At 40.6% G+C, this 27,490-nt stretch overlaps 1 protein-coding gene across 5 annotated transcripts; it reads left to right on the forward strand.

Moving 5' to 3' along the window:
* The first annotated feature begins 2,113 nt into the window (after window positions 1-2,113).
* LOC131582983 (tropomodulin-3-like) lies at window positions 2,114-27,251 on the forward strand. 5 transcript variants are annotated; one of them, XM_058846688.1, is made up of 11 exons: window positions 2,130-2,200; window positions 2,598-2,801; window positions 8,396-8,593; window positions 9,953-10,109; window positions 17,519-17,641; window positions 18,234-18,323; window positions 18,843-18,973; window positions 19,883-19,990; window positions 21,421-21,564; window positions 21,930-22,074; window positions 24,230-27,251. In XM_058846688.1, exons 3-11 carry the CDS (start codon window positions 8,468-8,470, stop codon window positions 24,259-24,261), a joined length of 1,056 nt encoding a protein of 351 aa, XP_058702671.1. In that variant the 5' UTR covers window positions 2,130-2,200; window positions 2,598-2,801; window positions 8,396-8,467; the 3' UTR covers window positions 24,262-27,251. The 5 variants fall into 5 exon arrangements, with proteins under 5 accessions (XP_058702668.1, XP_058702671.1, XP_058702673.1 ...); XM_058846685.1 differs by lacking the exon at window positions 2,598-2,801 and having other exon boundaries at window positions 2,114-2,200; XM_058846690.1 differs by lacking the exon at window positions 2,598-2,801 and having other exon boundaries at window positions 2,154-2,174.
* Window positions 27,252-27,490: the final 239 nt, after the last annotated feature.

Below are 27,490 nucleotides of genomic sequence, written 5' to 3' on the forward strand. Positions count from 1 at the left end.
CGAAGGCTGGAAAGTGGACGGGATTGCCCACGGGATGCAAGATGACCACTCCTGATCCTGGGGCCAGACCCCAGCACCTCACCATCTTCTGTGCCCCCTTACAGAGCTGTGCATCCGCGCCCTGCTCCAAGCAGCGTGCTCAGAAGTGCCTTAGGCTGGTTCACACTGCTCTGGAGACTCCCCGGAGTAAAGGCAACATGACTGTGCTCCGCCCACAGAGATGTGGCTCCTCCTCCAGCCCAGTTCTGCTGTCTGTTCTGGGATGAGAATGAGGAGGTTTTGCCCAAATCCCCACCCTTTTTACATTGTCACATTTAAAGTGGTTTGCACCTCAGACAGGAGAAGCTACTCTCTTTACAGGCTCTGTTAATGGTGAAGACCTTTCTGTTCCACTTCTTTCCCAATGAATGGATCTGCAGGACACCATCTTCAGCACTGAATTTCCCTCTTTATCTAAATACTCTGAGGTCCAAGGTCAGACAAAGGCCTTCTGGAGCTGGCCATTATACACTGGGCATGTTTCTTGTACCACTTCTTTCTTCATTCCCCAGTCAGTCAGTCCCCAGAGAATTGCATTGTTTGGGACATGTCTAAACTGTCTTAATGGTCTACTTGAGAAGCAAAGCAAGTGAGGGATAGTTCCAGGTGCTGGGCAGAGCATGTCAGACAGTGTGGGCTCCTGCAGATGGGGCTGAGAATGCTGTGAGTCCGATGGTTGGTGCTTGAGCTCCTCTCCAAACATGCTTCAGCAAGCGGGCCCAGGGCTGGCTGCAGGGCATCCATCCACAAGAAAAGGGAAAAATTCCCTCACACACATAGGTAGCTACCCCTGTGTCCTCCTACCAAAGGCTCACAGGAAATGTGCTTAACCCTTTGCATCAGAACACCAAGTTCTCAAAGTGTTAGGGTTGTGCCTCATGAGAACCGGGAACGAACCATGTCCCTCTTTGCTGCTACTGGAATATGGTTTCCTCACCCACAATTTTTTTCAATCCAAGTTTGGCCACTCATTAAAAATATATATATATATATATATATATATATATATATATATATATATATATATAGGATAAAGGGTCAGGCATTTTTTTGTCATCACCTATTTTACTGACAATATCCTTCCTGTCAACATCCCATGTGAATTTCCTAGGTAGGAAGATACTTCTGTCTCCAGCCATATACTTTGAACCAATATTCTTCATTTTTTACCACATCAGCATTGTAGAGAGTAAATATATTATGTTTTAATCAGTTTAGGATTATGTCAGAGGTTTTTCCTGCTGTGCTCAGCTCAGTGACCAGCACTGAGGAGATCCGTGCTGCATCTGCTCTTGCTGTGCGTGCACATTGTTTCAGCACCAGTGGAATTTCCACTGCCGTCCAGGTCTTCTATTTACAATATAAACCTTTAAAAAATTGTATAAAGAATATTGTTTACTAACACGTGGTGTTTAGTAGGTCGCTGAAACGTCCACAAAATCCTGTTGATTAAGCACACACCAGCACGTAGGGCACGCTGCTGCTTGGATTCCACCTGCTCTGTGTCAGCAGAAGCGCTGAAGGAGTTCTGGCCCAGAGCTTCCCAGCAGAAGCCGCTGTGTCCTCGAAATTGTTTCCTTTGTGGGCCAGGGAGCGACAGGGCACTGGACTCCTCCGGGAGGGGACCTGCCTGACAGCCCAGAGGGGGAAGCTGCATGTTTTGAACAAAGAAACAAAATGTGGGCAGAGGTGAAGACGAGGAGCCTGAAGGGGCCGAAGAAAGAAGCTACAAGAGAGATCCGCCAGGCCGTGGAGCGCCCAAAAGGCACCCGAGTTGTGCGGCGCGGGCGCTTTGCCGCCGCCGGCAGCCCACACGCGGAGCGCCCTCGGGAGCGGCTGCCACACACCCCCGCACGGTTTGGGTCAGAGGGGCGCTTGCAGATCACCTCGGCCCAACGCCCTGCCGGACAGGGGCACCTTGCACAGCCCAGGCTGCCCAGAGCCCCATCCAACCTGGCCTTGAGCACCTCCATGGCCGGGACCGGGACAGGGATCGGGACCGGGTCCGGGGCCGGTCCCAGCCCCGTCCAGGCCCGGCCGCTCCCCGCGCCCCGCCCTCGTCCGCGCCTGCGCCGGGCGGGCCGGTGGCTGGCGGCGTGCGCGGAGCGCATGCGCGGCGCTGCTGGTCGGGCTGGGTGAGCGGGGACCGGCGGCCGCCCGGGTGAGGGGGAGCGGCGGCGGCCGGGATGGGAGCGGGGCGCCGGGCGGAGCCGCGTTGGGCTCGGGCGGGCACAGCCCTCCGCCCGCTGGGAGGAGGAAGACGGGGCTGGGTTGACGGCCGCCCGGCCGGACCCCGGCGGCTCCCGGGGGGCCCGAAGCCCCGCCGGTGCTGGGGAGCGGGGAGGTCGGGCCGGGGCGGCGGCGGGCCCGAGAGCGGGGCCCTGCCTGGGCAGCCTCCCGGGCGGTGGGCGCGGGGCTGAGGGGCCGGGGGGGCTGCGGGGCGCGCCCAGGTGCGGGGCTGGGTTGGGTGTGCAGCCGGCGCCCCGCTCCGCTGCGAATCCCGAAAACGGAGCCTTCGGAAACTTCGCCTGTAGAGCTGGTGCCCGTAATTCTTTCAGTTTGCTGCCTGTGTTTTCCACGGCTCGCTCGGCGCTCGGGTCCCCGCAGTCAGTGACGGAGGGATGCCTTTCCGGGGCGGGGTGCGCTCCGTGCACCGACAGCGGGCCCGGCAGCTCCCGGAGCCTCCCGTTCCCCCCCTGCTTGTCCCGAGAGCTGCGCACGGAGCTTTCGGGCGCCTGTTCTGAGAGCCTGCCACTCTGTGGGTAGGTGCAGGTTGCGTTGAAATAAGTGATGGTCTAGGGAGGCTGCCGCATGCATTAAATTTGCTGTCATGTATTGGATCAATCCTCGTAACTAAAGTTTGGCTACGGTAGAGAGTGTGAAAGGCAGCCAGTGATGTAAGGAAGGACCTGAAACTGACTTGTACTCAGAAGTTGTCATGAAGTAATAGAATGGGAATGAATTAAATGTCTTCTGCTGTTCTGTTCCAGGCTTGTAAGTTTTGCCACTTTTCTGCAATGGATAAAAGATAACTGAATGTTTCAATAAACGTTCAGGTAGTTTGCATCTGATGTTTCTTTTTGACACCAGCAGGCAGCTCCTCCAGGAGCAAACTGTATTAATACTGTGTAGTGTAATGTAATTAATACTGTGCTATTAATGAGCAGCCGGTTTCTGTCAAATCATCCAGGCACTGTCTGAAAAAAATCATGCCTAAACATCCCTCATCCTGGCCAGTCAGTCAATAACTTTCTGCATATTGGGAGAGAGAATGGACAGCTGGAGTGGTGATTCCTGACAGAAGAACTTCTCAGGGCACCTGGGATTTTTATCTTATCCCAGCCTTGTATTTATTTGGGATCATAACATCTGCCCTGCAGCAAATTTGGTGAGCATGCCTGGAAGTGCTGTGGGTGTGCTGAGCTACTGCCACTTCCATGCCCTGTGTAGCTGGCCAACTACTGGCTTTGGGGCTCCTGGCCCTGTCACCCCTGCTGTTGCCTGGGCTGACTGGGTGTGTCCGCTTAGCCCTGCAATTTGGGTGACTAGTTTTCAGGAACAGGCACACAGGAGTAAGTTTTTATGGGACAATTCCGACTTGGCAGCTTAGCCATCGCTCGGAGCACCCTGTCTGCAAGAGGGCTGTGTCCCAGTTCTGTGTCATTGTACAGAGGAGATATAAAAGAGCAAAGTGGGCTTTGGTTGCAGATGCCCTCTGATACAGAGGAGGAGCTCGCAGGAACTGGAAACACAGACGTGTTCAGATTTCCTTCATTATGGAAGCATTCTCATGGTCTGTGTAGTTATTCTGCAGTAGCTGCCTGTCCCCCACAACTCCCTGGGTCACTGTGTGGACAAATATGCTCAGTTTGCCATGTATAATGCTTAGTGAATTGTCTCTTTGAACAGAACGAAGCCTTGGTCTTGCTTTTCTAGGAAAATAGCCCAGAATAGTTGTGTCTTGCTGCCTGGAAAACACAGTTTACCCTGACAAGAAGTGTAGGCAAAGACGAGCTGCCACCTGCTGGCTCCATGAGGCTCTGGGCGGGGGGATGTCTCTCATTCGTGGGGCAGGACAGCCAGGATCCTGTGCCCTACCCCAGGCTGGGGGTTTGGAAGCCTCAGGTGGGTTTCTAAAAGCTTTCTGCTAAGAACGGCGGCATTGGGCTGTCCAACAGACATATAAGGCATTACATAAATATCCTAAGGAACCTGCTGGGATTATGGTAATATTTATATTTACTCATATTTCTCCTTGCTTTGGTAAGTAAAGATAGCTCTTTCAAGTGGAGCACATTTTTCATAAACAGTTCTGTATAATCTTGCACACTGGAAAATAGAATTGTTGCCATCATAGGGGTTCCCTGGGGAAATGCTCAGATTAGGCAGCTGGGAGGGTCTGGGGCCCCGAGAGGTGCAGGAATGCTGACAGCCCTGCAGACCCCCCTGCTGCAGACCCCCCTGCTGCCCCGGGTTCATCCAGAGGCTGGGGGGAAGGAGGCTTGTGAGGAGCAAATGAGATGAAAGTGAACTCTGCGAATGTGCTGGCCAAAGCCAGCTCAGTTTGTTTTTCGTGATGTTGCTTCTATTTTAAAATCCAAGCCACGGAAGCCATTTACAGTGGACTTCAACAACACTGTCGTTTCCTGTGGGCAATTTATATCTAAAGAGTTGCTCCTGTTTGGATCCCAAGAAATTGTGTTCTTGAATATAACAGAAATTTCAGGGGGGGGACAAGAGGTGGAGTTTTTGAAAGATAATTGGAAGGTTGCTATTTTTAGACTACTTTGGTTTTTAAAAATATACTTTCAGAGAGGAGGGGAGAAAAAATATTTTGACTTATGGATGAAAGTGTGTGAAAGTTGCTTGACAGTCTTTCAAGTGATTATTCAGGTAATTATTAAATGGCATAAAGTAAAGTTACTCCTGTTTTTCATTTCTTTAGTTCTTCATTGATTTCCCAGGTGAGGGAATAATGGCAAGATTTTTTTCTCTGTGATGTCCAGCAGAATTTCTTAATTTCTGATTTTTCAGCTTCTCTTCTGCTTAACAAACAGAGAGGATTGACATTTGATGGACTGGAAGTGATGGCTTTCTTTCCATTTCTCTAAATGTTTCTTACATGACTATGAAGTTGCTGGAGTGAAGAACTTTACATTAGAGTTATATATCTGAAAAAGAGTGTTAGCTCTTTGGACTTATATGCAATGTTCTCATTTTAAAGCTGAGAAGGATACTTAGAAGGAAACTAGCTCTGCTCATGAAGAAAAGGGCAAAGTATTTGCAAAGCCAAAATTGATGGTTACAGTTCTGCTCATGATTTTGCAGTAAGATCACACACATACACATATATATGTATATATATAACAAATGTGCCACAAATATTCACAAGCCAAGTAACTGCTCCTTCTAAAAGTTTGTTATGCATGTGTCTCTATGCTGAACTGCTACAGCAAGTGATGGAAAGCAAATAGAGCACTAAGTGTGTTTAATGGGAGGTGAAAGGCTTGTTTGATTAGATTAGGGCTTCAGCTGGCCTTTATGCCCTTTTTAGGCAATGAGAATTCCTGACACTATGTTTTAAAACCTGATTTTTAGCATGTTGTGTGCAAGTCTTGTATATGCTGTGTTTTCTTTAGTAGGGAATATTTCTGAGAGTCGTTGCCAAGCAATCTTGGTGTACTACAGACATGCTAAGCAGTGCTACCATCATACATTGTGGAGGTGTCTCACATTAAGGACACTTGCATGTTCAAAATAAAATATCCCTGATAGGTATTAGAAAATATGTCCAAAGCTCTTTACATTTGTATTTGCTAGGCCACATGTGATTCTGTTCTTGCTGAAGTGAAGCCTCAGTTACAGAAACTGGGTTTTTTGTTCAGCTGCTTTATTTTTCATGTTTGTTTGTGTGTGAACACTGTACCTGAGGATTTAACATGACTTCTTTGGTTGTATACAGACAAGTGAGACTAAGGGCTGTGACCTGAAAATTAGTAAATGTATTACAAAGGATGAGTAGTTTTCCAATATGAAACATCCCATTGCAGTAAAGAAAAGGTAATTAATTCTGGATGACAGCATTTTGTGGCAATTAATGGAAAGGAAATACAGCCTACATGAAAATAATGTATGGTTATGCAGTGCTACTCTCAGAATAAGGGCAGCATTATTCTGCAGCTTGCTAACCATTTTGCTCCTTATAATTACCTGTTAAAAAGACACCTTTTAATATTTGAATGCAAATGGACATGCAGAAATGTGGTAAATAGCAGTGTCTTGATGTAGGGCTCAGATGGTGCAGCCTGGTCACAAAGAGCGATGTGTAATCAGCTGCAGGAAATGTTTTTCTCCTGTGATCCTGTGTAATGGCTTGAACTGTAAGGAAGGGCAGAACATTAAGGCTCCAGCAATGAGAAGTTCACATGCAGATTGTGCGGCATCAGCTAATTGTCCATCAGCTGCTTGCACCTGGAGAAACAAATACTACCAGACTATGAAAACTGTAGGAGGTTGCTTTCTAGGCCACAGAGTCTCTCCTTTAATTACTTCTGGAACTTAGGAAAACATAGATGTGCTACCCTCTGCATTTTCTTCAGCCAATAACTTGGATGTCCCTAGCTGTATAGCCTCTTGCAAAAGGTCTGGGCTCTTCCAGCATGATTTGGTTTAGTTCAGAGGAAGCCAGAGTTCTTTTGACGCAATTTACCACAAAAATGAGAATTCCTCCTTATGTTTGAGAGAACTTTGCAAAGCTTCGGTCCCATCAGTGTCAACTGTAGTCCACAATAAAGCTCTGGTATTTATATCAGCAATACTTTTTTTAAAGCAGACATCCTGAAAATAGCTGGATGTATTCCTCACTTATTCCTCACTCAGGTGTAGATGTTGATAGGACCTGAAAATTCACTGTTCTTGCAAAGGCAGTTGTTAAAACCAGATTAATTTTACAGGTACACTTGACTGAATGGTGTGGGTGAACCTCTGTGTGCTCATGTCTGTTTAGTGACCCTGAATTAAAATGTCACCATATGTAACTGTGGCAGTCAGGGAGACCTTTCTGGATGTAGACAACTGAAGTGGAAGAATCCTGTGTTGAGGATTCCATGGTATAGCACATATGTACGTACAGCCTGCCTTTCCCTGCTGCTTAAGAGGCAGTGACTAAATTGATCTGGTTTTGAAGAACAATGTAAGTGTGGATTTGAAGTAATGCAGTTATATTTATGGTGTGAGCATCTGCCCTTGAATAGGGGCTACTGGAGAAAGTGATTTTTACTGTGTGTCTGGTCTGTATTGAGTATTTCCATAGAGCCAAAAAAGGAGACTAATGAACAGGAATGTGTATTTAGCTTTTGCTTTCCAAACACCTTATGGACTCTTGCTTATTTACAGAGAGTCATCATAATTACCCTTTTTTTGTCGGTGATCAACTTGAAGCAAGAATTTGGATGAACAAAAGGAGAGTCCTAGAACTTCTTTCAGAAAAATGAGAGGAAACAACTTGTCTGCTTGAATACTGCTGTGATTAACTGCTTTTTCCAAGACAAATGCTCAAAAATTGTGGGTGCTAGAGAAATGTTCCTTGCACTCTCCTTGTCTGTGAGAAGTGCTATTTAGACTGTACCCTTTGAAGGACCCTGGTTTCCTCTAAATACAATATTTAGTGACCAGTCACACAGTTTGTTCTATATTTTTAATTTTTAATTTTTTTTTTAATTTTCTTTTTCTTATGGTAGTAGGATTGACTGGAGTGCTGCCACTTAGGAGCTGTATTTCCTGTGGTTTTCATCAAGCTATTGTAATTTTCCTTGGACATAACAGAATGTTGCTTCGATGGTAGTGCTATAATTAACTTGGAGACAAACTTCCTTTATTTCCTCTGTAGGTAATATGCAGGGATATGAGTCAGTAATAACCAATTAGCTTGTTTATAGTGAAGTTATCCTTAAGTGCCCTTGAACTGTACCAACAATAAATGCGGAGCATCTTAACTCTTCTTTTGGCTTCGTAATGTGTAAAAAACAAAGGCATTAAACTGGACTCATAGATAGTAGGATCTCCTACAACCTGTCCTGCTCTGTGGGAATTCTGGCCTTGGAATTCTTGTCAAGAGGACTGGGTATTGACTTTGATCTGAAAATAGATATAGCTTAATTAGATACAGCTTAATTACTGATGGACAAGGGCATGATGGGACAGTGAAGAAACACAGCTTCCAGGTGCTTCCTGTCAGCTGTAGAATAACAGATACCAATACTGGTGACAAAGCTTTCCTCTCACAGATGAATGTGGAAGCTGAAGATGCTTTGTGGTTGGGATATTTACCTTAACTCTTCTTTTTTCTTTTTAAAAGTTTTTCATAGATCTGGATAAGAAGTAAGATTTGGATTTTGAAGTGTTTGAGCAACTTACTACTGCCCAAGTCATGACTCTCCCGTTTCGAAAGGACTTGGACAAGTACAAAGATCTTGATGAGGATGAAATTCTTGGCAAACTTTCAGAAGAAGAACTGAAACAACTGGAAACTGTTTTGGATGATCTTGACCCTGAGGTAGGCATTAGCCAAGACAAGTTTTATTTTTTTCATTTGTTCTAAAATAGTTCATAGTCTAAAATAAATTGAGACTCTGTACAATATACTTTTGGACAGAGTTTTTCATAGCCTGCTGCTGATCTCACAGATATAGATGTGTATATAATGCTTATTTCCTGCTTCCAAAGTGGACACAACTGCAGTAAAGGAGCACATAAGAAGGAATAGCTGGGAGGAGCTTTCTGGGATTTATTTATAAATAAGAATTGCTGTTGTTCATGTTCTTGAAAAGAAAGTTTTTTTAGAAAAGCCTGTTTAACTTTCCTGTTTCCAGTGCTGTCTGGTAAACAGCCCTTTTGCATCCATGTTTGTTTTATTATTTCTTCTGTGGGGTTTGATGGGAGTGGGAGGGTGCCAAACTCTTCTAATGATTCCTGGTCCTGTAGCTTATATCTATTCCTGTCCTCATGTTGTGAAGACAAGCTAAGTAATTGCTAAACTCCTGATTTATGTCAGCATGGAGTATTGAATAAGGAATATTTCAGCTACAAAGAGCTGAGTTGTCCTCTCCAGATATTAGAGTTATGTCAGACTCCAAAACTTGTTTTCACCTCATGGTTCTCTGTTTCTGCTTTAATAAAACCAGGATTAGTTTAATCTTGATGTTCAAGAATCAGTTCAGAATACTATGATCACCTATTTTGTTGCACTGCAAGATATTACTGATATTTTAAATGTCTTTGACTTTAGGGCTATTTTAACAGAGGAGAACTGGTAAAAGGGAGTGGCTGTCTTTCATGGCAGTCAGAATTCCTATAGATTCTGGTAATTCTGTACTAATATCCTTTTTTTCTTTCTGTTTAGTTGAAATATGCTGATGTTACCAAAGAAACATCCCACCTTGAGTCAAGTCAAAACCAGAAGTACTCTGTGTTAAAATAATAGTAGAGTCAGTTGTCTTAAAGACTTAAAATCACATGGATGTAAATGACAGAGGAAATAGTCTCTTGCTGAATGTCTAAACTCTAAATAGCTGAGTTTTATTTAGTACTGCTCATTTAAACAGTGCTGATTCTAGCAAACAAATACAAAGTAACTGGCAAGTTGAGTGCTGGGAGCTATTGTACCTAAAGAATTGCTTCAGTCCTACTGAGCGTGCAGTGTGCTGTATTTTCATTATATTCTCCACGTCTAGATTACCTTGTGTCCTTCCCTGCCCCAAAAATAGGAAGTTGGCAGAGGATCAAAGATTGCCTACCAAAGATGATGTATCAGGGCTGAACCTTGCAGAGAGGGAGAAGGAAGAGGGAAATGAAACTAAGCAGGTGCTCACCCAGACTTTCTAAGCTGTCATTCTTTACTCCATTTGTTTTGCAGAACGCGCTGCTGCCTGCAGGCTTCCGGCAGAAAGACCAGACTGCCAAGAAGGCCTCAGGTCCCTTCGACAGGGAGCGGCTCCTGGCGTATTTGGAGAAGCAGGCGCTGGAGTACAAGGACAGGGAAGACTATGTGCCTTTTACAAGAGAAAAGAAAGGTAACACCACCCTTTCCGGTGTAAGTGCTTATGAAATCTCTGAAGTGGATGAGCCAGAGCTACTGTGAACCAAATCTGATTGAAGCACTGGCAGCTATAATGCTGTAATGCTTTTAACTCGCAGTTTTTCCAAATGGCTGTTGCTGTACAGGGCCAGGAGGCTTCCTGTTCAGGCATTTGCGCTGCTGGGGCTGGTGTGCTCTTTGTGTGTAGCACAGGAAGGAAATAAGACTCAGAGATTTTATCATAGATTACAAAGTTCTGATGGGCATGGTATCCTCAAAGTACGAGCTAACTCTGATTTATGTCAATAATAACAAATGGTGTCACTGTGCCTGTGGTTTATACCTTATGCTGAATACAGACAGCAACCTTTGTAACACTGTGTTGGATTAGAGAAATAGCAGTTGAATGATGTTGTGGTAGACAGTAATGTTCGAAGATGATGTAGGCTGACAAGGCCAGGCAAGTGGTGTATGCAGTCATGGTGTTTTTCTGGCATCCTTACTGAAAGGTTTAATAAGATTGCATAGTTACTCCTAACTAATTATATAGTTAACATCACATGTTTTGAAATCTGGCAGTGGTTTGTGGTCTGAAGACCATGGACACGTTATTAAAGCCTGGGATTTTAAATTTTTGCTTTGGATCTAGTATTTTCATAGACTTGATGGGAAGCATTTTCCTTTTCAGAAGAAAATTGAAAAAGAGTGTGCTTCTTAAATATTGTAAAAGCAACTCTTTATTTTATTTTATTTTTTTTCCCACCCAGAACAGAAGTTCCCAAATTCGTTGTGCCTTACAAATCATTTTTGGTAGGCACAGACACTCTCAGACCTGTGCAGGTCACATATGCAGCATATGCACAGGAGCAGGCTTTTAGCTGTCACCACAGTGTTTGAGCACTGCTTGTGGGTCCTGGCTCATGTGAACCTCCCCAGCAGCAGGGCAGATCTGCTGCACTAATACTTCAGTAAATTGTTTCCTAAGTTGTAGTCCAGCTGCTCAAGATGAGCAGCCTCCTCTTTTCTTAAGGGTTTCAAACCCTTTAATTCTACTTAATTATCTGGTGTGAATCATTGCTTATTTCAGAATTGAGTCTTCATTCATCCACTGAGTTTGTGTATATGATTGTGGGGTCTATTTGGTGATAATTTTCTTAGGGGTATTTGCATTTTCTCTGCTGTCAGATAGCTTTACCTGGAAATGCTGGTGCCTCCCTTTTTTTTTTCTTGTAAATAATAATAATAAGTAATAGGGAGATTGTGACTTTACAGTGTGCTGCACTGTATATGGTGGACTGACTTCATAGAGTATTTTTGCTTTATTTAGTTAACTCCCTTTGTGTTGAGAGATATGTGACACTCCTTTGGTGACAGCAGAACAGGGTTTGGTGGCTGAACCTGTAGGAGTAGCACAGTGAAGGACAATGTAATGAACTGTAGAAGGCAGAGCACCCAGAGCAGCAGTGCCCTCATGGTACCTCTGCTGCTGCCAAGTACCTGTTGGTGTGTGTGGCTGTGCCTGCCTTCTGCTGCTCTCCTGACATTTGCCAGTCTGTGCTGGAGTCAGACTGATGGTTAAGTGTGATAGAGTTTGGTATATTTGGGGCTCATAGGTGATTGGGGAGTCCTTTGCATCCTGTGCACTGCTCTGTCAGGGAGTGAGCTGGGCAAGGAGGATGTGCTCTCATACTACATTTTCTGCTGACTCTAGTTATTCTTTCACAAAGATGCCTCTCTAAAGTCAACTTATGTCTACATGCACACATAAAAGTATTTGCTTGGGTAGATAAAATCTGTGAGAATCTTGTAGAGAAACAGAAGGATCCAGCTGTATCGCAGAGCTTGGTTAAGAAAGATCAAATGTCATTTCCTTTATGTAATAAAGTATTACTAAATAGCCTGTCTGCATGTTGCAATGAGTCACACCAGTGTAGTTTGTAAAATTTCCTGTATCTCATAAAAAAAAGTTGCTGTTTAGTAACTTCTGTCATTTATTTTAGTGCTGTAGGAGAAGAGAAAATAATATGAAAAATGAATTGTAGATTACTTCCATTAAAACTAAAAATGTGGGAACAAATGTTTAGTATCCAAATTGATGCTCTACTGAGTGGGCAGGAGACAAGGTCAAGCTCAAACAGGTCAAGTTGTAGTAGGTGAGGGATAACCTTTTGTTTCACCCTTATGAAAGTATTATGGTTCAACTTTGACTTGCTGCCCCATTTGTTGCCATTTTGCACAAAAATGGTAAATGTAAATAACTTAATCTTTTCAATCAAGAATTCATTATATTTATCTAGATGTCGAACTTGGAAAGGGCATGGGGTGCAACTTAATACTTGTGTATTTTTTTTCTGTAGGGGACTTGTATCCTAATGTGCTTTCTGTTAATATTAAAATAGACCAACAGACAACTAAGCTTGGTTATAATTTTTCACTTCATCTAGAAATACATGTTATGGAGAAACAACACTAGTGAGTTGTGAAATAAGGGTAGGTGAAAATCTTTCTTGATTCTCCTGTTAATTTAGGAGAAAGGTGATAAATGTAACCTTCAGTTCCAGAGGTTTTGGGAGGACAGAGATGGATTGGAGCTGCAGCTGGTTTTTTTGGTGCCATTTTTGGGTCAGAATTTGCTAAAATATGTCTGTGTCCCTGTCTGGTCTTATTGCTCTAATTTGTTCCAATTATTCATTTCATGAAGCAAGAAGAGGAAAATCTACCCTTCTCTTTCCTTTTTCTATTTTAGTAGAACTGATGTCCTGCATGGTGATTTGGTCTGCAGATTTATCAAAGAAGCTTACCCTAGGTTAATTTTAAATATCCGGGCTTGCTACTGATTCTGGTAACCTTGTTTTCTTGCTGGAGTGTGAAGGAAAATACTCTCTTCCAGATGCCTCAAGTATCTAATTTTGGGGTACCGTATTATTAAAATAATGTTGCTTCTCTTTCAGTGATGGATGATGTAATTTCTCTAGGTCTTTGGAACCTCTTTTGTTTTGTGCTGTGGCATGTAGAAGACCCGAAGTCATGTAAAAGTGTCCTGCTTTGGTGAAATGTACAGTGCTGAAGAAATGTGAAGTTTAATCCCTAAATCATACTCTATTCCATTTTCCCAGTGCCTTGATTTGTTTCTAAAAGCATCCTTAAAAACTTACTTTGTTTTAAAATGCAATTTGATGATTTAAGTCACATTCTTTTCCAATTAAGTGTTGAACCGTACAGTAAACCATTGTTCAAGAGATTCATGAAACCAATATGGTAATAATTGCAACAAAACTAGTTTTGTCTCAGTGTCTGTGTGTAAGTATGTCATAAAGATTTTACAGGGTGTACTGCAAGGAGAAGGAGCTCTCATCCAAACAGTAAAGCAAGGCTTCAGCGCTGAAGGCTGTTGCCCTCAAGTGTGTTCCACTCTTCTGACCAAGTCTGACCAATGCTCCTCCTCCTTCTCCCTTCTCTTGGAGCAGCAGCAGAAGAGAATTATTGCAGCTGAGATAAAAACGTATCTGAGATAGTAATGTACTTTGTGCTGTATAGTGTAAGGCATTAGCCAAGTATTATGTAAGCCAAGCTTTGCATTTCTGGCCTTTGCACTCTCATAATTGTGGCTTTCTCTTTCCTTTGCGTTCCTGTCAGGGTGTGTTTGTTCTGTGTAGATTTGCAGTTCATGTAGCTTCTGCTTTAGGCTTGGTTTGGATTTTCCCCTTCTCTATCACCCAGAAAACATATGGAAACTGTAGCCACCTGGCTCTTTTGTTGGCAGCCTGCTCAGTTGTTGCTCTAGATCACCATTGCCTTCCATTCCAGCAGGATTTGGAATGCTGTGTTTTCTGTTTGCCATTGAATCACTTTAAAGTCTTTAAAGAAAGTGTGTTGCATGTTGTGAAGCTAATATCCTGTAGAAGCTTTGCAGAAACAGCTTGTCAAATTGATATTCTCCATACAAGAGCATTAGAACAAAATAACATGTGATACTCCAGCCTTAATGTAAAACAGTTTTCTAATTCACTGCTATGTGGCCTGTAATCAGATAGCAGATAACAGCTTTGCTTCTGCACTAAGACATTGAGGAACTCACTTGTAAGTTGAATTAAAAACTTTAGTCTTAAATTGTGCTTAGAAGTGAATTGGTAAACCTAAGTCTGTTACATGGTAAGAACTAGAGATTAATGAAGTGTGGATTATACAAATTTCTGAACTAAGGAAAGTTTAAGGAACATAAGATGTAAGGAATACATCAGAGGTTGCTCACTTCAGTCAGTGATGAAGTCAGTGATGAGAAAAGCTTGTATTCAGTTAGCACTTGATTTGTTTCCCCAAACAGGGTACCCCAAAAGTGGATTTTAGACTTTCTTCTGCTGTGCACAGTGTGGCTGCCTGCTTGTGTGGGGTATGGGAGAATAGCACCAGCAATGTGAGGTGCATGGCCCCACTGAACTGATTCATGCAATGTACTGAGTCCCACCTTAGATCTGTAAATCTGTGTGGGAAATGTCCAGGGCTCTTCAATAAACACTGTCCAGTGTTCCTGCCTTTAGAACAATACCATTGGGTGGAACTTGGAACTGAAAGTTCATTCTGTAGCAGAGGCCTGTGACTTAATCCTGGATGTGCATCATCTAACATGTTAGCTTAAAGGCATGGAATACCTGCCTATATAATTATTACAAAAATGATGGGAACATCCCTGAAATTTGCCTCTTCACGTTGTACCTTTGCAGTATCCTGGCTGGCTGAAGAGGAGCTGTCGTGTTCCTTCATGTAATCAAATCCGGTTATTTGGAAATGTTCCACTTGAGGGCCTGGCAAGCTGCACATCTCATGGGCTGCACAGATGTGTAGTGGTTTTTGGTTTTATTTAAAGCTTGCATTAGTAAGGGGGACTTGCTGAACTTTACTGGCAGCAGGCCTTGAGTGAGATCATTGTCCCCAGAGACACAGGGGTCTTACCCTGCTGGAAGTAACTTCATTGCTAGAAGTGGGGAGTGGGGAGGGACCTACTTTTGTATGTGCATTGTAAACTTCTGATTTCTGGTCTAGGACAAGATGAAGCAAATGAATGAGAAATTATGTACACAAGGGTGTGACTTGTTTTATAAAACATACTGCTCCCGTCCCAGCTCATATGACTGGAGTTGGCTGCAGTGAATGTTTCTGGAGGGCAGTGGCTTTTAACATTTTTGCTTTATTAAAAACTGATTAGACTTCCCACTCTCTAGGTTTTGTAAAGAGTCAGGCATGTATGGATAAGTTTAGTATTACTCTTAGGAAGCAAATACTTGAACCAGACATTTCTAACCTATGAATTTATGAATTACTGAACAGCAACATCAGGAAAAGTAGTTCTTTTTTTTGTGAGCACTCTGGGATGAACCAGACAGAAGGCTGAACAAGGTTAAAATACATTTTTGCCAAGTTGCTTTTAATTGAGATCAAGTTCTTCTTCTTGGTCTCTTCCTGCTGCACTGATGCTGCAAATAGGATGTCTGGACAAAGGCTCGGGTGCTCAAATCCCACTGTCCTCTTTCCTTGGACTCCAAAATCCTCACCTTTTTTAATAGCCCATATTACTGAGGGAAAAGAACACAACCATAGCTTCTGAAAGGCTTTAAGATCATGTGAATGCTTCTCAGAGTGCTTAATGGATTAATGAAAACCTTGTTTCTTTTTCATTCTTGAATCTCTTCTATGAGCTACAGTTTAAGTTAAAGTTTAATCTCTCCCTAGTAGGTGATGCTGGTAAAATAAAATGATAGAAATGTATTGCATCATTTATATCAAAACAACCAGAAACAATTACTACATAAGCCTTCAAATTACGAAGGTTTTCTTTTAATCCTGAATCACCAACAGTTTCTTTTGTACTGTCCATCAAAGCTGAGGTATGGGTGGTAATGCATGTCAGCTGCACTTAACTACTGTTTGGAATCAATACAATTATGTAAGGAGGTTTATTTTCTGCTTCTAAATATGGATAATGACCATTTAGACAAGTTTCCAAAGAGATAGCAACCCGGGAACAAAAATACCATGTTGCTAGCAACAACTCTTGGTCATCAGACTGTGTTGTCAGAGAAACACCTGATATGCTTCTCTGTAGTCTGTGCTAGTGGGAGTGCATTCACTTCCTTTAAACAGAAAATGACAACAAACTACTGTAATCTAGAGAAGACATGGAATACACAATTTTGGGTTTAGTAATGCTGAAGTCCACCAAGTATCACTGTAACTGGGACATTGGGATGAGGATGATTCCTCTGTGGAATCAGAATTTTATAGCTATGGATATGGCAGAGGGTGGACTCCTGAATTAGGACTGAGACTTTGTCGGGTGATTATCAACACTGCTTCCTACCCCAGGAAATAACAAAAGGAAACTCCTTTCCCACTGCTCTTTCTGCTGATAGCTCAGGCAACTTGTAAAGTTGGAAAAACTTGAACCTTAAAGAGCTGTTAAGATTTTCTTCACAGTTGTAGAGTTGTGAACGGTTTCTCTCAAATACATCAGTATAAGAGCTTTTGTTTGCCGTGGTAATTTGTCCTGAACCTGAGCACCCCTTACCTGTCCTGGCTCTTACCCAGTGGAAAACTCCTTTGTTCTGAAGGACTGGTTAGTTCATAGCTGAACTGTTAGAAAGGCTTTCTCATACTCTGATTTCCTACCCTAACTTTCCAGTTAAAGGTGCTGGAATTATGGTAACTACCCAGACGTCTACCTAATTCATATCTTCTAAAGTACATTTTCCTGTTACCTGCCTGTAATAACTAGAAAGTTGGTGCACAGTGTAATATTACTCTTGGTTCTTTTGCCATTGAATCTTTGATGTTTTTTGTCATTTTACAAAACAGTGTTACTGGCAGAGAAATCTGTTACCATGTTTTGTGCTGTTCACAAACCATGGTTTTCTTAAGCAGCTTTGTTTTTTTTCTTCAGAACTGAAGTTAGTATCTTAAATCACAAATAGTGTGTGTGGTGTAAAACCTGCAGTGAATAGCCAGGTGTGTGATTTCAGATAACTCTGTGATATTCTCTCTGACACATTCAGATTACAGTTCTGCCTGGATCCCTTTTTCCCTTGAGAGGAAACTCAGCATTCTCTAGTGATACTAAATTTTTCTTACAATCTTTCTAGACTGTTCAAAATGTATAATGGAGGTTTATATGTTACTTTCTAATCCTTAGGAGAAACAGATAAGGTTGGAATAATGATCCAGACTCCTGAAAGTCTGTTCCTGTTTATGTTCTTTTCTGATCTCTGACTTGCAACAGAAGACCCCTTTATGTTGTCTGTGGTTCTTCTAGTATTCACTAAATGTAATATGTATTCTTTAACTACTTATCTTGAAAGATAAGTAGCTATACAATACAAAGTAATGTCAGATTTTCCATTTTGTTTACTCCAGGGAAAATATTTATCCCCAAGCAAAAGCCTGTACAGTCTTTCACAGAAGAAAAATTCACTCTTGATCCAGAGCTGGAGGAAGCCTTGACCAGTGCCACAGACACAGAATTAGGTGACCTTGCAGGTGAGGTTTTTTTGAAGGATGAATGGGCTGGTAGATATTTAGACCATAAAGATCTATGATTAATGTGGTGGTGTATTTATCTGACTACAGGATGTTGTAGTTGTGATAGAAACTAGATTACATTGTTTGCCAGTTTGCTTTTCACCTTTGTTGATTTGTGATAATTTATGAGGAAGGTAATTATTTTGGCCTGCAAAAGATACCTATTTTCAGACTGAAAACCTTGAAATCCTTTCCTCAGACTGGCTGTTTTTTGATCTGTATGTGACTTCTTTTTCTTGTGTACAACAATGTGTTTGTATGTGCCTGTATTCCTAAAGCTTCATTTTGTGACTGAGCTGCACTTTTTAATGTTAGTGCTTGAACCTGGTGAGGTCACAACTTTCTAAGACGTGAAAGTCAACTAAAATGTCTATAATTATTTATTTTTTCTACTTTTTTTTTCAAATTATTAAGATATTGAATGTCTTTTTGAACTGATAAATATTGTACAAACATCAGGTTTTGTTACTTAAAGTAACCCTGCATCTGAGCTGAATTAGTCAGGAAAAGTAAAATCTATTTTTTGCTTTTTCTTTTATTTCTTTTTCAGCAATACTGGGAATGTCCAACTTAATAACAAACAATCAGTTCTGTGATGTAGTAGGAAGCAGTAATGGGGTTGACAAAGACAGCTTCTCAAGTAAGTGTGTACACGAGTGCTAGAAAAATCGATTCTCTGTACTGCACACAGTTACTATAGCATTCACTGTTTTCTGTTGCACCAACATTCTTTTAGACTCTTAAATCTTAGTCTGGAAATGTGTATGCCTATAGCATTGCTAATTGAGTTCTGGCAAGAGTGGAATTAAAATATATGTACACTAAAGTGTTGTCCTCTGCATTTAAGTCACTTTTTGGTGACAAAAGTAGGCATAAGCGTGCATTTTGTGTGTTGGTTCTTTGGTTTTATATTTGTGTTTGTAATTCAGCTCCTATGTGCTTTCTGAAAATAAAGCAGAAAGGCTGCAAGGACCTTTGAAAAAGAGTTGAACTTTATGAAAATATGGTCAGGAGAGGATGGTATGCTTTTTTGGTGGAGGAGAAATGTAAAGACTGATGAAATAATCTTTAAATACAGTAAATATTTAGTATGTGTATCATTTATTCACAATGCATATGTGCAACCTGTTTGATTACACTTAAATGCCTTACTTTTCAGATATAGTAAAAGGTGAAAAAATGTTGCCTGTTTTTGATGAACCACCAAATCCCACAAACGTGGAGGAGACACTGCAAAGGATTAAAGATAATGATTCTCGTCTTGTTGAAGTTAATTTAAATAATATTAAGGTAATTATCTGAAGGCTGCAGTAAATATGTTGTTTTTTCTCAGTAGAAGACACTTCAAGCTACAAAACTCTCTAAGAGAGCATGATAGGCTTATTCTAAGTACAGCATTCTTTCTGCTGAATGTTGTAGTGTGTATAAGCTCAGAACCTGCAGCTAAACCGATAAGCCATCTTGGTTTCTTTTGCCAAATGTGTATTTAAAAAGTCTTAGACTTTCTTACTGCCAGCCCAGATTTCTGTTGCTGCCAAGTTGGCAGCAATTCCAGCAGTTCATTATCATGGAGTTAACTACTTTTTGAATCCTTTGTCCTTGATAAAGCAAGCAAAGGGATATTTGTGCCTGACATCCTTCTGATTCTTGCACAAAAAGGCTGGTGGAAGTTAGGGCAGCTTCTGCTCCCAAGTGTAACAGTTGTGTTTTCACACGTGACAAGCTTTTGTATATTTGTTTGAAAGAAACCAGATCTGCAGCACCCCTGACTTGCAGTGCAGACTCCAGGGACAGCCTTGCCAGTGGCCAGGGCTGCTTGTTCCCCTTACTAAAGGGGAGAAATAAAATCCATTCACTGTGGAATAGTGTGTAACAGGTAAATGCTAGCCAAAATATCTGCCTAAAAAGATCAAAGTTTCTGATACAGTAAACTGAGGCATTTGCTACCCTAATTAATTCTTTAAAATTATTCCTTTTAAGCCGAGTTGCTACAATACTGTAAAAATGACTGCATTGCAGAACTGGAGAGTTACAGCTGTTGCATCTTAGGGTAGGTCTTCACTGTAAGACTGCTGGAGACCAGTGGTAGTTAATATTGTAGGGCATTTTGCTGTAAAGAGAATAAGATAGTGGGAGAAGCTGGGGGGAGGGGATAAACTTGTGTATCTCAAGAGAGTGAAATGCTATTTTTAATTCAAGAACATACCAATTCCAACGCTGAAAGAATTTGCAAAAGCCTTAGAAACCAACACACATGTGAAGAATTTTAGCCTGGCAGCCACCCGAAGCAATGATCCTGTTGCTGTTGTAAGTACTCGCAATAACGGCTCTAAGTGGGGTGCAAGGGAAGTTAGGATGGAAAGGCAATGGTAAGGGATTGAATTTAATCCAGTTTAAATATTCAGGGATGAAAATGTTTCCATTATGCTACACGGTATAGTATGTTTTCTTTAACAAAACTTTGTTGTATCTAAGTTGGTAAATGATTACTGGTAACTTAATATGCAGCAATGCCTCAGATGTGTGAGGGAGAATTCTTTTTTCCAGCCCCTTTCTCTGATTTTTCATTTTGCTAACTTCTTTCCTTTTTTTCTTTATTTCCTAATTGTTTAGTTCCTGCTGTTCATTCCAGTAGCCAACAGTTTATTCAGGGTTAATTTACGAGAAGCACATTTGTGGACTTAAAAACACCCATAATATTTTTCAACTAACTAAAGTTTTAGTTGAAGTTGTAAAATACCTGTTTCTCTATCTCCCTGCTACCAAAGATTGCCTTAAAATATTGGTATATAAAACATAGTATTAGTCAAAGTATCTAGCTTGATGCAATTGAAACTTAAATATAATTTATAGTCAGGTTGGTTTTTTCTATATTGAATTAAAGCAGTACCTTATTGAATTACAAATAAAGTCATAAGAAAACAAAACTAATTGTTTTGCCAGGACAATCCTTTGCACTTGTTTTAAATTCAAATTAGAAAAAAAAGCAACTAGTTTGAAAGACTCTGTTAAATGAGTAAATGAGCATTTGAAAGCTTTGGGTTTGGGTCAATTAAAAAGTTTCTTTTCAGCAGGACTAAAATGTGTGATAAAAATCTATAGCGGCCTCTTTTCTCAGGTGGGGCTTTTTTGTATTGTGACTTGATAGAAAAAAAATTCAAAAGGTACCATTTTTCTGACAGTAAACTCAGCAGTTAGCCATTCCTGTTTTCTTCCTTTCTCAGAAATAACATCAGGTATAAAAGTGCCTTTAGCTACATGCTGGTACTATGCTTAGAGCTTTGAATTTTACCTGTTCCTACCAAATCTGTAGACAAAAGCATTTTGAAAGTCAGATCTCCTGTTTACAAATTAACCATATCTAATTCTTCTCTCAGTTGAATAATGCCCTTTCTTTGGCCTTTGCTTAGCAGCCTGCTTTGCTTGTTGTGTGCTGTGAAGGCTTACAAAATGGAATTGGTCCAATATGCTAATTTCAGACAATTTATATTCTGTGTAGCTTTTTAGTTTGTAACAAGAGAAAGACAGGCCTTCTCTTGACTGAATGCTGTTTAAAAAAGGAATGTAGATAATGCTGGCTGAAGACTCAGTCTCAGTAAATGAAAGCTTGTGAAGTTACACCTTGCATCTGAACTTGTTGCTTCCATGGAACTAGTTAGTGGAAGTAGTTATTGCTGTGTCCTATGAGGCACTGCAGCCAAATGCCAAAGTTTAATGATGCTTTCTTATATTCAAAGGCTCTTGCAGATATGCTGAGAGTAAACACAAAATTAAAAAGTTTGAACATAGAATCAAACTTCATCACTGGAGTTGGAATTCTGGCATTGGTTGATGCATTGAAAGACAATGAAACGTTGACAGAGATCAAAATTGATAATCAGGTAAGTGAGATGGTGGTGATACCATAGCTAAACCCAGCCAATCCTAATTGGCTGAATATTTTTAGAAGACAGTTTGTGATAAACTCTTCAAATATTTTATATTTAATTATCTTAACACCATCAACAATTGCCCGTAAGATGGTCAGAAGCATCCAGCTGAGGTTGATTCCTGGTCACTTCTGTGCTACTTTGTGCTTTAAAGCACATAAAAATATATGTACAGTCGTATTTTAGGACCGTCTGCCTATTTGAGTAACTAGAATGAAGTTGAGTGTTTATTGACTGATATGGGGAAAGTATTTTGATCTCTTTGAGGATGAACAGATGTGAGCTCTGTTGTCTTTGTGTACCTTCTGTTTTAACAGAGGCAGCAGCTGGGCACAGCTGCAGAAGTAGAAATTGCCAAGATGCTTGAAGAAAACAACAAGATCCTCAAATTTGGATACCATTTCACACAACAGGGACCTCGAGCCAGGGCAGCTGCAGCTATCACAAAAAACAATGATTTGGGTAAGACCAAATTATAATTAACTGAATGGGTGTGTGGCACATGCTTTAAAGGTGTCTGGTTATTCCCCTTCTCCCTTGACTAAACCAGGATGGCATAAGATTAGTAGATCAGTTTCAGGTTTCTCCTGTGCTTTGCTCCTCCTTTTTTTTTGCTGCTTGATGTTTCCTATTTTGTTACAGGGTGTTCAGGTACATGAGTGGAGGATTTTTAGCATAGTCTAGAACAAGAGCATCCAAATTTCGTGTGAATTGTGGCAAAGGGAGTGAAAATAATAGTTTTGATCACTCAGTTGTATTCAGATAAGATGCATTTCTTCTTTAAAAGCAGTACTTGAAATTAGGAGGATAAGATGCCCTGTTCAATGCCAGTATCCCAATGTCACTGGGATTGCTTGAGCAAGAAACTGAACATACTGTCATGTACAGAGGCTGAGACTGGGTAATCTCTCCCTTGGTGTTTCTGTTCATGCACAAATAGCTGATAGCAGTGGCATCTTTATTTGCTGCAGTCAGTTTTATTGGAGCTCATCAGCTAGAATCCTAATTAAATGGATCAGCAGAAAATTGGTTAATAACATAGCACATAATCGGAAATCATTTGTATAATAATGTCAAATACTTGAAGCACTCAACTACAAAATAATGTCCATCTATTTAAACAGAACTGCATTTTAAAACTATTTAATTAAATCTTTTGGTTTTAGATGCTTTGTGGTGATACTCATCAGTGTGAAAAGGAGCCAGGCAGTTTAGTAGAAGTAGCAGTAGTTAAGGAATATATTAGAGGGAATGACACAGGAAATTGGAATTTGGTTTAGAGATCTGATTCTCCTCTGAATAAAGGTTAAAGTGGAGGAGAACAGCTCTGAAAGATATGGATGAGTAACTAGAATAAAGCACAGAGAGATAAGAAAGGCAGACACTGCATATCTGTTTCTCAAAATAGATTCTAAAGCAGTTGGGTTTTTTATCATAATGCTTCAGGTGTCTCACAGATTTCTAAGGTTTCCCTTCTCACTAGTTCTTTTATTACTGCTTGACTGTTCAAAATCTATGCTTCTATTGATATCTTGCCTATTTTCCTTTGCTTTCTTAGTCTGGAGTATGCGAGTAAAAGTTTCTGCAAATACCTTTTCGTCTCTCCAGCCCTGAAGCTACAGAGAAGGTTACTCTGAATACCCACTTGGGTATTGAGCAGTGAAACTGGGATGTTTGAAGTCTCTCATTTCTCTCTTTGTACGTTCCTTCTGAAAAAAACTCTACATCTTCTGTTTTCTTGCTCACACTGTGTTGTACCACTTCCCTGTTCTTTGTATACTTTTAACTGCATGATTGGAGAAGTCTAGGGCTGGAAATTCTTTTCATCTGTTCTTGCAGTTTGATGAAAGCAGGTATGAATAACTTCTGCCACCTACTTTCCATTGAGTGGATTTGAGAACAGATTCACTTTCTTCTTACATAGATGTGCTTGCTTCACTTTTTTAAACAAAATGGAGATGTCCTGTATATTTTGTCCTTTGTGTCCTATAAGACCTTTAGTGCCATTTGCTTTGTCTGCACAGAAAAGGAAAACATAATTTGTTAGTGTGAAAAGAAAACATCAAAAATAATACAAATGTTGAGGGAAAACTCCAGTAGTTCAACCAATATTGCATATTCTCAAATTTTAGTAGCATGTGAGCTTTTAGTTATTTTGTTCACAAATTTTATTGCTCTTGCATTTTCTGACAATTGAATGTTTTTTATTAATAAATGTAAGGTTTTAGGCTGTAGATTGTAACATCTGTGTGTGTATAAATTGTGTTAGATATACTCTGAAGCTCTTGTAGAGTTTCTTTTGAAGCCATGTAAATTAAAGTCACCTCTAAAAAACTGCAAAACTGTAAAAAAAGAATTCTGACTAAATCTGCTTATCAGACATAAGATGATTAATGTTTCCCACAAGTCCTTCCTTGGAAATATTTGCAACTGTTTGTGAATAAGGTGATAAGCTCAGCTTATTTGCATAAAAATGCTGTCTAATGCTAAGTTAGCTACCTTAATTTGTGGTACTTCATGTGACAAAGTAACTCTTCGTGTCATGTTGTAGAAACACAAAAAAATAGTTAAAATGCTAATATACCAAAACTTCTCTTTTTTGTCTCTCTTGCTGCAGTTCGGAAGAGAAGGGTTGAAGGAGACAATTAGCAGAGCTGATGCCAGAACTGTGGAGTCAGCACGGGCAGCACCGTGGGCTTTGGCAATCTTGGACTACATTGACCTGGGTTAGAAGGGAAAAGACTGGAAACCCCATTCCTTTTAAAGCAAAGCAATAGAATCATCTGCTGGTATGCAGCACGGTTTTGGGATGGATGGAAACACAGTAGTGTGCCAGTCTCTGTACCATAGGTTTTGATAGGGTTTTTTTAAGAACTTCTTTTGTATTTCAAGACTTTGGCTTTCTACTAAAAATGTAATTGTAAATCAATGGTATAATTGTCTGTGGTCAAAGAATGGGACCTCTAATATCATTGGGCAGATACTGACCCAACTGAAACGTTTGCAAGAAAATCTGGGAGTGTGTATTTACGTGGAGGGGTGTGTATATTCCTGACAACAATGCATTAGACAGAAGGGATTCTTCACCCAGCAGCTGGACTCGTGTAGAGCTGTTCAGCTTTGTTCATATGCACTGAAGAGAAATCTTTCACAGCAATGTTATTTGTAATTCTACTGTGTTGTTTTTTACTAGTTCTTGATAACTGTGATCCAGTTCAAAGACATCCTTTTAAGCCAAACAAAAATAAATTGACTAAGGACTTCTCCCGGGAGATTAGAGGGACTAATACAAAAGTGGAAGTCTTGCAGAAAAAGAAAAAAAATTAGGAGCCTTGCAAAATGAGTTTTTCTGTTACACCTAAATCCTTAAAGTCTTTTCAAAAGATCCTGTAGCTGTGTCTCGCTCGGTATCTAAACTGGACACATTTTTAGACTGATTTCATGTGTTCGTCACCATTATTTAGTCCATATTCTTTGTTTAAAAACTGTTATCTACATTCATGGGTATCAATTTCTCTAGAAGTAGTGAACATTCATATTTAAAATACTGCATAAGTGTACAGGAAGAATAGCCTTAACTGTAAAACCACTGACCTAAGTTACATTACATTAAGCTATTTGTACTTCATACAAATCTAACAGTTTTTAATAATGAAGTAACACTTTTAAGTGTTTTTCCATTCTATATCTGTGTTTACGTTGAAACACTACCTTAAGACATGCAAAAACTAATCAATATGTAGTGTCAAATCTCTAGGGCATAGTCATTATTAAAGTGTTTAAAGTTCTATAAGTAAACTAATAAGGCAACAAGAATCACTTCAACTTCTGCACATAATCACAGTACACTTTGAAATATTAAAATCTAGAAGCTTTTTGGTGTAGGTCTGTTTGGACTGTCTTGTACTAGTTTGGTTTGAGATCACAAAAATGTTCTACAGGACTGCTTGGCTGTATTTATAGCAACAGAGAATTCAACTGACAACTGTTTTCATCCAAAGATCATAATGTGGTGAGCATTTATGTGTAGAAAACATATTGGACTGAGATTTTTGCATCAGGTTGTATAAAAACAGAGCATTGTGCCCATGTTGTAATTTGCTGCAAATCTTGGTTTGGATCTTTAAAGACAGACTTTATTCTGGAGGTGGCTTCAAATTTTACTGCAACTGTACAGAGAATTTTGAACTACAGTGTCTTCAATAGGGATGTATATAACTGGTTTATACTCATGGAAGAACCTTTTCCCCCCCTATTTCTAAATCAGCCTTTTATTAGAATTACAAATAAATATGTGCTCTGAAAACCAACTTGGAATTAATTCAGTTAAAACCAAAGACTACACTTACTGTAACCTCACAACAACATCAGAAGTGTTCTGATGAGTAAGAAAAAGGGCTTATTTTGGTTTGGGCTTTTGTAAATTTTCAAGAACTTTTTAGATTTTGAAATAAACTTTGAAATAGTTCTAATACAGTATGCATACAGTCACAAGTTAAGTGTCCTTTTACAGACAGACACTGCTGTATAAACATGGCCAAAGCATGTCATGTGCTGAGTTGCCTAAAGCTGTACTTTACTTTTTATTTGCTAGGCACCATAATCATTTTGTGTCAAAAAACAGGCTGTAATATCTTCCTTCATTTGTTGAAGGGCTGCATGTTCAGAACATGAACAGAATTTGTTCATGTATTGGGATTCTATGATGAGTTATTTTATCACTGCCTAGAAAGATTAGGCAGTTATTGCTGACTTGAAAATGAAGGAGAAAGCTGAAAGGCTGGATTATGGAAATAATAGCCCAAATCAATTTCTTGCTTTTACTAAATCAAGTTTGGCTGTATAATTATTTATATTCGAATCAAAGGCAGGGCCATTTATGTTGCAGCTCTGAGGTGTCCTGTCACAAATGATAGTATTGGACCCTAATAAATGGTTTAGCTCTGTAGACAACAGCTAAAAATTTGACTGCTTGTGGACTGCTTCAGGACGGATACCTGACAGGCTGGGCATGGAAAACCAATGTTTTCAACACAAGGGTTTAATCATCCAAATTGTTGCAAGACCTTTGGCATGGTGCATGGAACAGTTAACAGCAATCACTTTTGTGCCTGCAGTGTGTATCGTTTTTGTAATAAATGATAAAATTCAGTCTGTAGCCAGGAACCTTCAACAGTCTCAACAAAATCACAGATATAATGTCATAGCGTGTGGTGAGATCCTGCATATGGCTTCACTGATTGTGAGTGCAGGGGTGGCACTACTTTGATAACCAGTTACCATAAACACAAGGTCTTTTTTCCTAAAGAGATACTGTTTTCTTTCTTGATTATTTTTCCAGCTTAAAGCAGAAATCAAATGACCGCATATGTTGATTCTGTTGGTTTGAAGCTAAGCATGGAAACATAACCAATATTTCAGAGTAAATACCTATTTAGTCTTATATTTTAAATAGCCTCATTCTCTCTACAGCTTGAGTAATCCTGCGTTTGTAAGCTACAAACGAGTTAAGTGTTCAATTTAAATTTCCATTGGGGAAACAGGTATTGAGTATTTTAGCATATCAGCACTATATGCTGTCAGATTGTATAACAGTTACAAATTTTTGGATGATTAAAGTACTGTATTCTTGTTGTGGCTTCGGGAGTTTGTTTGCTTTTTTCAGTAGTGTACTGCCTTGCGTGACCCCCTGGTGTTTCTATCGGCGCCTTTCCCCAGCAGGGGCGGGCGGCCCGCGGCGGCGGCGCTGAGGGGAGCGGGTTTCCCTCAGCACGGGGCGGGGAGCGCGGGAGCAGCGCCGCCATAACGGCACCTTGCGGCGCGAGCGAGCGGTGCCGGCCCGGGAGGGTGCGGAGGTGCAGCCGGGCACCCGCAGCCC

This window comes from Poecile atricapillus, chromosome 11 (assembly GCF_030490865.1).
Source record: "Poecile atricapillus isolate bPoeAtr1 chromosome 11, bPoeAtr1.hap1, whole genome shotgun sequence".
Lineage (NCBI taxonomy): Eukaryota > Metazoa > Chordata > Aves > Passeriformes > Paridae > Poecile > Poecile atricapillus.